This window comes from Neopelma chrysocephalum, unplaced genomic scaffold, assembly GCF_003984885.1.
Source record: "Neopelma chrysocephalum unplaced genomic scaffold, ASM398488v2 Primary Assembly neopelma1_42, whole genome shotgun sequence".
Lineage (NCBI taxonomy): Eukaryota > Metazoa > Chordata > Aves > Passeriformes > Pipridae > Neopelma > Neopelma chrysocephalum.
In genome coordinates, this window is record NW_020897700.1 from 1288501 (window position 1) to 1301535 (window position 13035).

Genomic DNA, 13035 nt, shown 5'->3' on the forward strand with positions numbered 1-13035 from the left:
CCTTGCACATCACAGAATAAAGGTTTGTGGGATTTGCTTCACATGCTCAGCTAGTTCATCCTGTGACTCCATTTGCACATTACTGATATTCACCTGCTTGTGTTCTTTTCAACCTTTTGTCCAGTTCCTATAAGGTTTCTGCTACTGTTATCACATACAATAGGGTTCAAAACAAAATTCAACAAACCTCTCCCATCTGCTCCTAAGATCACAATCAGGTCTGTGGCAATGGATTTATGGAAAAAGTCCTGCCAAAGATGGACTGGTGAAGAAAAAGAAGAAAACAGCTCAAATGTTATAGAAACAGGAGTTTTTAATGTTGTTTAAACATGTATTAAGATGGCTTTTTGCATTTCTGCAAAGTCACTGCTCCTCCTTCCCGACACCCTCTGTAAAGACCCCTTATCTCCCAGGCAGGAGTGTCCTGGGAAGATGTCCTAAGGTGTTCTCATTGGCCTTTTGTTAACCCTTTCCTATTGGCTGTTAACTCCCTACCTGATTGGGTTTTTTGTAAGACCCTTCACCTGTAATTGGTCCCCTTTGACCCTCCCAAGAGCTTTATAAACCCCTACCCCACATTAAACTTCCTCTTTCATCCGTCCCTCCCTGGTGGTCTGCGTGTGTGCTCCTTGTGGGGTCACAGGGCCACGGGGGGGGGGGGCAGGGTGGGAGAGCATGCACCTTTCCAGGTAGTGGACTGACTCCCAAGGCCTGAAGGTTCCCCCCCTCCAACTCATCCGCCGTACAGGTCAACTTCACCTGCAGTGCTGTACACTGGCACCACAAGGAATTATTCTGAGCTCTTAGCACTGTGTCATCCTCCTTAGACATTCAGGCACTTTGTAATGGTCTCATAGTTCACTCCTGCTGAGCTAGCTGGAAATTACAAAGAAAAAAAATTAAGTACTTCAGGAACAACCATTGTTGGAAAACAGGCTGCTTTCCAATTATCTTGCTTATAGGTAGCAAGGGAAGCGTGGTTTAATTAATTCTTCACTCTTCCACAATGGTTTGCCTTAACAGGAACTTGAAAGTGCTGCATTCTTCCAACATATCTTTGGCTTCATTTGCTTTAGTCCTCACATCACATTCCACATGGTAGACCCTCAAGGCTGATCTATGCCCACCTCATTGCGAGTCAGTCCTCCAGTCAGTAAGGCACCATCTTCCACACAGTCCACACAAGAACCTGGGAAGTACAGTTTTTGCCCAAATGCCCAGTCCCACTCCTGTGTATTGGTGCTTCAAGTCCAAGCTGGATGAAGTGTTTTGGAATATAAGTTAAAGTTTGAAATTTCTTTTCCTTGGAGTGCTTTCTAAATCTGCTTTACGGAGAGGATGAGGACAGCACTACTTGAGCACGTCACAGTCCTCAAATGTCATTCCACCATTCTCTTTCATGCCTGCGTATGAACAGACAAGTTTTTGCACAGCTCAGAGGAGAAGAATCCTAGAACATCCTGGACTTCAGCACAAAGCAGCATATAATACCTAGAACACCTTTGCACTGTAGTTGCCAATATCTGGACCTGAACACTAACTGGTATCCTCAGATGCAGATAGACAGGTATGAGCCACCTAGACTAGTTGGGAGTTTTTAGCAAAAACTTTTTTTCAGCTGCCTCACAGAGAGAAATGGCTAAGAGAAAACGTGTTTGTCTCTTACTGCTGTCTACATTTGCTCTTAAAAGATGTATCAAGACATTTATTAACATATATTGGTCTGTGGAGTACTTGCCTGTAAGAAATTTTTCTATTCCTTTGTTTTCCCTCCAGTTGTTCTTTAAGAAACACTAGGTGCATGGAGGCTTAACAGGAAAGAAAAAAATCCATTATTGCCCTTACATCATCTATACATATTGCACAAAAAAAAAAAAAGAATAGGGAACAAAAAAAATAGAAATAAAAAGAAACTTATGGGAACTATCCAGTCTATTCCTTACTGGAACTCTAAATTGTTCTTCTAACTTCAAGTACAATATGCTTTAGTGGTCCATTCATTTTCTTTCCTATAAGAAATTTATATTACTCAAGTGAACTGTGAAGCTTGGTGCCAGTATTTATTTATGAGGCTGCTTAAATTCAGATTACAAAATAATTTGCAATTCTGAGTAAAATGGACTAGTTTCTCTTACTCACATTTTCACAGAACCTCTTTTACCTAGGAATAGCATGTATTTGTTTTAGCAATCTAATGCACCTTATTAAAGCACTGTACAGATTTACTTATATATGTTATAGTACACATCTAGTTACATTTACTTGCACATTTGCAGTTTGATACAAAGAAATAATAAATTTTCCCAAGTACTAAGAAAGGAAAAAAAAATCTCATTCTAATGAATCAAAATTTGTTACATTAAAAAAAACCCAAAAACACTAAACCAGGTACACATCAAAACAGCATTATTATTGGTGCTCTAACATTACCCCTCTAACAGTTCACTATGCCCTGAAAAAGCAGGGAAGCACTTCTGGAAAGCATAGGTAGCTCAATTAAATCTACTGAAATATCATGATTTTTATGCAGCATTACAGCTTTTTTTAATTATGGAAAGTACAGTTCAGCACAAAAAATGTTCAGTGTGTTTCTAAAAAAAGTGAAATACTTTAAAAAACAAATAATTTAAAAGAACAGTTAGCTGCAGAAACAGATTCTCTTTTTTAATTTTACACTGAGTCCTGCTTTTTTAACTCGTGAATAGAAATTCTTAAATATGAAAGTTAAACCTAGTCTGATTTATTTCCATGTCTAGACTGACGGGAATCTTGGGAAGCTTTCATAAAAGCTAAAAAAATTCTGCAGCCAATTACCACTACAGATATGACAGATTTGGAAATTATTGATATACTCCAGAGCTTGAAACCACAAAATCCCCAGCAAATTTTACAGGGTAGAAGACAAGTAGTCATTAAATTGCCTCTTCACTCACACCGCTGTACAATATAAAAAATAATACAGAAACCTCCAAGATGTGACTAGCCATATGGCCTGCCAGCATTTTATCCTTCACTGATGAGATATGAGAAAGATAAGGCTGTATTTCATGTAAAAAAATTAGAAAATTTATAACTATATAATTTGGGTTATTATAGCTCAGATATAATTTGCTTTTCATTAAAATAATCTTTAACTATGCTTTTTAAAATAAGAACTTACAGCTACAGGGACTCTCACAATCGTGACATCAGACTATTTTCCTCATTAAAATATTAAATGAGTAACAACCTCAAGTACTGGGGAATGGGAAAAAAATTGATAATTTCCTCAGTTAAGAAACACTGAGATTCCTTTAGGATGAAGCTCAGAATTTTTTCTTCCTCATTAACACTTGCTGGCTTGCTGTGTACTTCTCCGTGGTGTAGCACAATTGCAGGGCAGAGGATCACTCTCTCTTACCATGGTGTTACCAACCACAGTATTTGGGATGTAGCACAGCTGGATGAAACAAAATTTCTTCACAGACTATGATGCTAAAAATAGCAACCCATTTTCTTCTAATAGTCATAGCCAAGACGCAGATTTTCTTTTTCTTTCACTTGATCACATCCTTTAAGATCTCTTGTAGCTTACCTTGGCTATTTTTCTATCTTGGTTGAGCTTTGAGAACCATCACATAGACACCCCTCTCAATTGTTTGCTTTCTTCCAGGACAGCATGACAGTTCTACAAAAGCAGCTTTAAGACCTAGTGAAAATACAAAGGAAAACAAGAAGGAGAAAAGATTATTTTGTATAATTGGAATTTCTATTCCATCTGTGCTGAGGACTGCATAGGCTCTGCTGAATGAAGCAGAAGATGTAGAGCATACCTGGTGAAGCACTGAGGTTAACTATTATCAATCATCTCTGAAGGCTTTTCTACCTGAAGTGGCTTGAAGTAGGACAGATTATAAAACAGATACGATATATGAAAAATGAAGACTTGTGATGTTGGGTTTTTTTCATCTTCATTTGAGTTTTTCTTATTTGATTTTTAGGTTGGTTTTTGTTTTTAATTTTCATTTTCTCTCATCCAATTCCCAACTGATTGCTGTACAAGGAGGAACAATGGGCAGGGATTTAACTTCTCTTTAAGTGAGGCTTCTAACAGACTTCTATTCAAGTTGTACATTCAAAAACTTGCCTCCTTGGTATTCATGTTTCTCTGTACCGCTATTTAAATTATAAATCACCCACTCAGCAACACACAGCATATACTCCACTGCATTACTTTGTAGTTCCAGGCTTGACCAGCATGGTCTAGAAAGCAAAGAAGCTGTCCTGACCTCCTCCTAGGGCCTGGGCCAGGAAAAAAAAACAAACTTTTTCCTTCAGCATATAACCTCTTGCCTTTGTTGCGGGTAGCAATTGTCTTGCAGGCCTGGAAAAGGGCATATCTATGAAGTCCTTGCAAATCTGGGATCTGTGCTCGCAATGGATGTAATTGTCCTATCTTATATAACTACTTATATTTCATCCATACAAAAAATTACTACAGACCAAGGACAAGGAAGAACAGTATTTTTATTACCAACTTTTACTGATAAGTCCATAGCTCTGTTAGATGCAACATTTCAGGTAGAAAGGCTTTTTGAAAGTTAACAACTCTGCTTTGATTTCATGGCAACGATACAGTCTTAAGTAGCCATTAAAGATGAAGAGAGCAAATTGTATCAGACAGTTTTTATGCTGTTTCTTCAAAAATTAGAGTCCACACCAGGATTTGTGAGAATGACAGAGGTAAGGTTTTCTATCACATAAAAAAAAAATCTTACCCCTGACCAATTTTTTCAATAATAGCTATGATTTTGATGCACTTCTACCTTAAAAAAATATGTAAGTGTGACCTGTCACTTGAAAACAGGGTTGGGGGAGGAGAAGAGGAAGAGAAAACTAATAGTCCACATACTGCTGTTTTAGTCATCTTCTAAGAACTCCATCAGCTACAAAGTACATGAGCTTTACCACTTTAAAAAATTGACTACCTTTAAAATGACTGAATTCCCAGAAAGACAGATAAGAGAGAGTAAATCAGACCAGAAGCCTTTTAGAACAATTTCCTTTCAGATTAAGGGAAAGCTGAAAGGCTGCATAAATGGTATTTCACCTAAGTTACAACATGATAGTCAAGAAAAGGTGTTGATTTTCTGTGCAGTAAAATCCAATTGTCAAGGACAGAAAGGACTGCATTCCCCAGGCTGAGGCAAGGTGTGCCTGGCTATCTAAAGTCATTGCATCTGGCATCTCCAGCAGATGGGGAATGGGAAGTTATCCATTATGTTCTGAGGTCATATTTGCTCTTTCTGAGGAAGTCTAAGGACTGCTGGCCTTTCTGGATTGTGGGGACAATCAGGATAAGGGGAGTGAATATCAAAAGAATGTCCTCAGTGCTATGCAATGCTATTTGGCTGAGGTCACCTAAACCCTGCTCTTTTCACATTAAAAAAATGTTTAAAAAATCAAAACCCGAGTTTGATCCACAGACTGGAAAAGCAAATGTATTCCCTCTGACTTAAGAGGTTTCAAAAGCCTGTGGTAGTCACTGCCACTGGTGAGTGGTGTGAGGTTTGAACAAGCCAAGGCTTATGATCATGGCTAATGACAACAACACCTTAATGATCCCTAGATTTCCTGTTGCTACTGAAACTCAGTTACTGAGACTTCTCTAAAAGTAAACTTCTGGTAAGTTAATCAGTATGAAAATACAAAGAGCCCTTCTTGTTTCTTCCATAGGACTACACCCTGACCATGTACTTTCAGCAGTCCTGGAGGGATAAAAGGCTCTCCTATTCTGGAATACCTTTGAACCTAACTCTGGACAACAGAGTGGCTGACCAGCTCTGGGTGCCGGACACATATTTCCAAAATGACAAGAAATCATTTGTCCATGGGGTGACAGTGAAAAACCGAATGATTCGACTCCATCCAGATGGGACAGTCCTTTATGGCCTACGGTACGTTGGGTTTTTTAATCAGCTATATTACTGTCCTGGCAGAAGTGCAGGTAGTACCAATGCCACTTTTCTCTCCTTTTTCCCGGTTTCTCAGTGCAGCTGTATGAGTCAGCACATACTTCCTCTAGATGACCACATCACACCCAAGAATTTTCCACAGAGCATCAACACTATCTTTAATAACTATATCCATAACAAACACAAGTCTAATGCCTCTTTTTTTTTTTCAGCTCTTCTGAGTATATTTAAACTACTAAAAGAGTTCTTTATTATGGTTATCACCTGGTAATCAATCACAGTTTAGACCGTCACTTACTTCCTTCTAAAATTTCTCCAGCAGCTCTTTAGGACAATGTGAAATTAAAATTTGGAGTCACTTGAAGAAATCTGACCAACATTTGATAGGGAATAAAAAGAAGATATTTCCAAGTTTATGTTGATTATTTAAATATTGTCTATATGTCTGAGTATAGGTTTTCTTTAATCTTCCTTGGTTTGTAATTGCCCCTTCACACCACAACTGCTTCTTCATACAGTGCAACCCATATTCACCCCTGTAGATAAAAATATATTCTAAAGTTTAAACAGGCACAGTCTAATTATAAGGTACACAGCTGTGAAATTAAAACTATGCCAAGCTATTTGTTATGTTGAGAATTTTGTAGAGCCTGAGTAGGGCTTTATTGCATTATTTTTGAAGTTAAGGTAGCTTTGCTTGGAAATAACATTGTCTGTCTGAAACAACCTTTGATCACTCTTGTCATTCAACAATAAAAATAATGTCTGGAGAATATAAACCTGAAAGCATACTTCAGTTTATCAGAAAAAAAGTTTTAAAGCATAAAACTTAGTTGAAATACCTCAAAAATGTACCTAAGATAGAATTAGAAAAAAAACCCAAACTACTGCTGCAGTTCAAAATGAAAATAATATTTGGGAAAGTATAACAGAGCTTTCTGAAAATAGAAATTTGAAATTACCTTTTAGCCTATAAAAACATAACCTTTTAAAACACAGCACTACCCATGCAGAGAAAGCCTTCCAACCTATCAATTCAAGCTTCTCAAGAAACAAGAAATTATTTAAAAATTATTATTTTGGCTAATCGTGAGTTTGCTTTTGAACCTATCAGATTCCCAGGCAGTGCATCAGTTGCTATCAAGAACCACACAGTCAGTTTAATACAGCTAGATCTGTTCTGGTACAGAAAAACTGCTATTTCAGTTGTGAAAAAGAAAACAAGGGACCCATGAGGAATTAGTTGTTCAGCTAAAGGCTGTCATTAACATCTGCTAAACAGAGCATTTGAAAAATACATCTTTCCCATTGCCTTCAGACCTCCTACAGTTCCTTTCAATCAAATTGACTCCTGCAGGACAGTTACCATGAGAGGAATTTTTGGCCTGATAACTTTTCAAAATATTTCTCCTTTTTTTCTTTTTTTCCTTTGAGGCCAGGAAGTAAATTTATTTACATTCTAGAATTTGCAAAGTGGCAAGAATGTGCATTAGAGGCAAGCACTCCCTCACAGACAGTTGTATATACAATATAAACTACATGTTGAAATGTATGCCATGCATATGCTTCCACACACATGCCGTACATAGGATATCAATAACAGTCTTCTGCAGAAATAGCAAAAGAGTCTGTGACACATCTGGTGAACCTGCTGCAAGTCCTCTCACGTGTTTCATCGACAAAGCAGCAGCATGGCCAAGAAGCTGTGACGTTGCCCATGCTTGTCCTCTCAGAGGTGATCAGGCAAACCTCCAGTGCAACAGCAAAGATGGTCAGCTTCACATAACAAGGTTGTTAGTTCATATGATTGAATAACCATTCACATTTGAATAGTTAAGCAACAGTTCTGCAATGCTGCAGCAGCTGCAGCTCTGGACGTTAATACCCCAGCCAATATCTATCACTTCTTGTGGTAGGAAAACCAAACCAAAACAAAAAAGGCAGAAAAACCCACACTAATGTAACGGGCAACCCATATCCCACACACTTGCTGTTCGGTACTATGCAATTCCCTTCTCCTCCCTTACCCCTGCCTCATGCCCTTAACATACACTGCCACAGGAGCAACTCTGAGTCTCCCAGATTTCTGGGCTTCCCCACCTTCTCACCCAGGTTTCTGGACTTCTCCACCTTCTCACCCCAGAGAAGGCATCAGGGTCTCAGGATGCAGCAGGGCCAAGTATTGCTCGATGTGCCCATATCCACTGACAGCATTGTCGTCACCAACCACATGCAGAAAAAAAGTGCTGAGCTGTCAGGTCATTTTCACAGGTTGAGCTGCTGTGCCATGTTTTCTCCGAGGACAAGGCAGCTCTTTAGATGCATCTGGTGAGTAGACTTTGGCTTGTAGTTACCACACATATAGTGTCCCCATCCCACAAGAGGGATCTGATCAAAGACAAAACTAGCAAATGAGCAGAAGAAAAAATGACGTTAAGAAACATTAAAACAATTTTCATACAACTTATTGCTTTAAACTTGCATTAGTGGTCACTTTCCTCATGGTAATAAATATGCTTTTGTGAGCCTATAGTTACCTTTAGATCATATGAACATCAATTTTTTCATATGCTAGATGACACATATGCCTCATAAGAAATAAAACATGAGAAAACACTGCAGAAAATGTTTTTAGGTAAAATTCAGCATTGCCTGTTAGAAATTTGAGCACAACTTCGATCTTAGTCTCACAAGTAGAAAAGAAACCTTGTAGCATATTAACTTGCGCTTAGTTTCTGTGCAGTAGGGAGAGGGAGGACAATATCACCAAACTTCTCATAGGTTGTAACGTGTGAGTTTGATTTTCCTTGCTGAAGACAGATCATTGGCCTGGCATGACTTGAACAAGAAAGACACCACCAATTACACTACAGACCAGGGTCTGAGTTCCCAACAAATTAGGCAGGGTTTTAACCCATCCCTCAAGGATGATTTAAATGCTTCCTTTCCCTCATGCCTCCTATTCCCCAAACAACTTTTCTATTTTCAATTGAGTTAAGGTTTCTGTTCAGGCTCAGATATGAAATTATACTGGCCTCTTTAAAAAGAAATTGGAACAATCATAGCAGCTCTAAATAACCTGCTTTGTTTGCGCCCATGTACACAGCAGTTTGTCATTCATGCAATGTTCAGTCTCAACGGAGTTGAGGAAAAATAAATCAAGGTTAATCATTTGGCTCTTAAGATGAATAAACAATAATACATAATACACTGGACTGGTTTTAGATCATGTAAGAAAGCATTATCACTTCAGTATGCCTCCATTATAGTGTTATTTCTATGATGAACTGAACAACCCCTCTAGCTATTTTTTCCAGTAACTTTCAGCTGCCATGTCCCCACAGTTTAAAAAATGATATATGCTATAAACTTGTGCAGACACAAAATACTCCTAAACCTTCTGCCCTCTAAAACTGTGCATTGCTGTTTTGTCTCTTGCTGAATACTCTACTTCTGTTAATTGTTCATAGTAGTGAAACATATATAACCTTACTAATCAAATAACTCCTTCATCCTTTTACTCAAGCAACCACACACACAAACACATTTAACTCCATGTTATTATTTCCACTGAATTCCATTTCAAGTATGTCAAGGAAGTTGAGTGTCACTGTTAATTATTATGTACCTGAAGTGTGTGATTCTTCAGTTTCTGTCAAGTACTCCCTCCCGCAGCTATTATAATTTACTGTGGTGTAGACACCTGCTTCCTAAGAGAAAGAAAAAACTTCTCTTTGAGTCAATGTGCAAACCTGCAGCACTGTGAGGATGGTGTATGAGACAGTTCTAGCCTGGTCCCAGTACAGCTGGTAAAATACTGAATACTATTTTATTTATTTATACCTAATTTTTCCCCCCATTTTTAGTAAGTGGTTGGATCCCATTAGCTCTAACCCTTTTGGCATTAGCAATGTCTCCCATTACTTTTATTACCTATTCAGGCAAGGTTCTCTAGAAGTCTCTCCTGAATCTCTAGATTCTCAAACCAACACATGCTGTTGCTTCTTCTGCTTCTCATTTCTCACCCTTTTCCAAGTAAGATGCTAGACATGTAATCTGTCTTTGAGATATTTAAGAAAACATTAATAATTTATTGTACTGAATTCTATGTTCAGATTCTTATGTCATGATGTCAGAATGGAAGCTCTGATTTAAATCATCCTTTCCTAGTATTTTATGACACTTCTTAATTCTTCTCAGATTTTCACTAGCAGAACAATGACATCTTGTTGCTTTGGAGACAATCTGTTCTTTTATCATGACATTACCTCAAAATAAACAGCAGAATTTCATCTGGTGTGCTGGAAGGAGCATATCCTTGAAAAGTATTAGTTGTTACAAAGCATAACATACCTTCAGCAATACCTTTACACAGATTTCTCTCCCTTGTGATATTCAGACACCAACATAACTTCCATTAGAGCAAGTCTTTATTTCAAGGGAGGGAGACTGAGCATATCATGACAAGATGTGAAGATCTGGCTTGGAGCATTGAAAACTTTTGGTTTCAGTGAGACCATCATCTTTAAACTGCTACAGCAGAGGATGCAACTTTGCTAGATGCTGCTACAACTGCAAGAGGACAAGGGGAAGAATGATCTTTGCCTTCAATGTAAGGACTTATTTCACCACTTCTTACACAAGTAAAATCTTCTGTGATGCAAACACTGGCAAACAAATCCACCTACCTCCAACCAATTCACAAATGCAAATTGACCGATGCAACATTGCACTTACTAACCACTTATTCATGCAATATCCATGGAAGCCCATCTAGCATATCATAGAGGTGGAATACAAAAAAGCTATATTTAAATGTGGAATGTTTAGGTTTTATATATAATCTTAAAAGTGAATTTTAGTGGGAACTTCCCTTCTTGACTGCCTCTATTTTGGTGATGTAGCCGTGAATGTTACTAAAGAAATTAGCCAGACCCGTGTTTACATCTTTTATTACAGGGAATCTTAATAGTTTGTGGGTTGCTTTTGTATTGCCATGATTTGGGGCTATGGAGTTTTGTTTTTCCTCTAAACACCTTCAGGAATTTTCTTAAAGAGTCAGTTATTGAGCCCTTTTGAGGACAACCCATCATGTCAACAAGTAGCCCACTTAAACTGGTACTCAATAGATTGTCCTACTTGTGCTATTAAACAGCTCCAGCCAAAAAAAAGACTGCAGTTTATTCTAAATGATAAAAAAATGTCATCTAGTGAAATGAAAAGTTACACTTGTTTCACTTCAGAAAAATACAGAACAAATTATAAGTATTATTTTATAAATATAATTAATAATAAATATAATTAATATATAAAAATATTTCTTCCATGTATCAATGGCAAAAGATTTAGCAGTGAGCATTTTAAGACTCAACCAATTTGGGACTTCCTTCATATTTTTAAAACCTAAAGATATACAAGAACTTTGCAAAAATAATCAATTTTTCACCATTTTTTCCACCTCTCAGAACATTTCAGTCTCAGAGGATCAGTTTTCAGGATTCACAGTCAAATGAAGACATTCTCAGTGTATAGCCAGTAGGAAGGGGTAGGGGTTAGGGGACACCATTCACATGCACATTGTGGACGCCTGTTCAGCCTGTCACAGGTCACACTTCACCTGCTGCAAACTTTCTTACAACAGGCCTTTCAACAAGCATATGTGCCTGCTGGGCAGTCAGCACGACCCCTTATCACAGGCAATGCACTGCAAGGAGCATTTCCTCAACTCAAAAGGGAAAAAAAGGGAAGAAGAGGACACAGCAAACTGATCCTGAGGCAGAAGAATTTCTTTGTCCCTCCAGCTGCTTGCAGACTGTTTGAATTGTCTGTGTCACTCTGTGAATCCTATTGTCATCTCCTCTTCCTAGTCTGTAACCCAATCCTTGGCCATGACATGGCTGGTGTAAGATCATCACAGAATCATAGCATTGTTTAGGGTGGAAAAGACCTTGGAGATCATCAAGTCCAACCACTAACCTGATATTGACAAGTCTAGCACTAAACCATGTCCCTAAATGCCACATCTACATGTCTTTTAAATACTTCCAAGGATGGTGGCTCCACCATTTCCCTGGGCAGTCTGTTCCAATGACTGACCATCACCCTTTCAGTGAAGACAATCTTCCTAATATCCAATCTAAACCACCTCTGAGACAGCCTGAGGTCCTTTCCTCTTATCCCATCATTTGTTACTAGATATAAAAGACCAGCTCCCCACACTGCTACAACCTCCTCTCAGGTAGTTGTAGAGGGCAATAAGGTCCCCCTTGAGCCTCCTTTTCTCCAGGCTAAACAACCCCAGCTCCCTCTGTCGCTCCTCATAAGACTGGTGCTCCAGACCCTTCACCAACTTCATTGGACACACTCCAGCACCTCAATGTCTTTCCTGTAGTGAGGGGCCCAGAACTGGATGCAGGATTCAAGGTATGGCCTCATCAGTGCTGAGTAGAGGGGGACAATTTCTGCCCTAGTCCCCCTGGCCACACTATTTCTGATACAGTCCAGGATGCCATTGGCCTTCTTGGCCCCCAGGCACACTGCTGGCTTGTACACAGCCAGATGTCAACCAGCACCCCAGGTCCTTTTCCAGTGGACAACTCTCCAGCCACTCTTCCCCCAGCCGGTAGTGCTACATGGGGTTGTTGTGACCCAAGTGTAGGACCCGACACTTGGCATTGTTGTACGTCATCCAGTTGGCCTCAGCCCATCAATCCAACTTGTCCAGATCCCTCTGCAGAACCTTCCTGCCCTTCAGCAGTTCAATGTTCCTGCCCAACTTGGTGTTGTCTGCAAACTGACTGAGGGTGCACTCGATCCCCTCATCCAGATCATCAGTAAAGATCTTAAGCAGGACTGGCCGCAGTATTGAACCCTGGGAAACACCACTCATGATCAGCGCCAACTGGATGTAACTCCATTCACCACCACTCTCTGGGCCTGGCCACACAGACAGTTATTTACCCAGTGAACTGTGCACCTGTCCAAGCCATGAGCAGACAGTTTCTCCAGGAGAATGGTGTTAGAGAGAGTGTCAAAGGCTTTTAATAAGGTCCAAGAAGACAACACCTGCAGCCTTTCCCTC

The 13035-nt window shown here is 39.2% G+C and overlaps 1 protein-coding gene across 5 annotated transcripts in view; it reads left to right on the forward strand.

Annotated features, from left to right (window-relative positions):
- Positions 1 to 13035, forward strand: part of GABRB1 (gamma-aminobutyric acid type A receptor beta1 subunit) — a 129158-nt gene that overhangs the window by 59634 nt on the left and 56489 nt on the right. For 4 of the 5 annotated variants that reach the window (XR_003533154.1, XR_003533153.1, XR_003533152.1 and 1 more), the window contains exons 4-5: positions 5716 to 5936; positions 8226 to 8282. Coding sequence is in view for 2 of the 5 variants with exons in the window: in XM_027676317.1 (XP_027532118.1) it covers positions 5716 to 5936; positions 8226 to 8282 (278 nt within the window). In the remaining 3 variants the exon portion in view is untranslated. The remainder of the gene's footprint in view (positions 1 to 5715; positions 5937 to 8225; positions 8283 to 13035) is intronic. The other variant, XM_027676318.1, reaches the window with a different exon arrangement.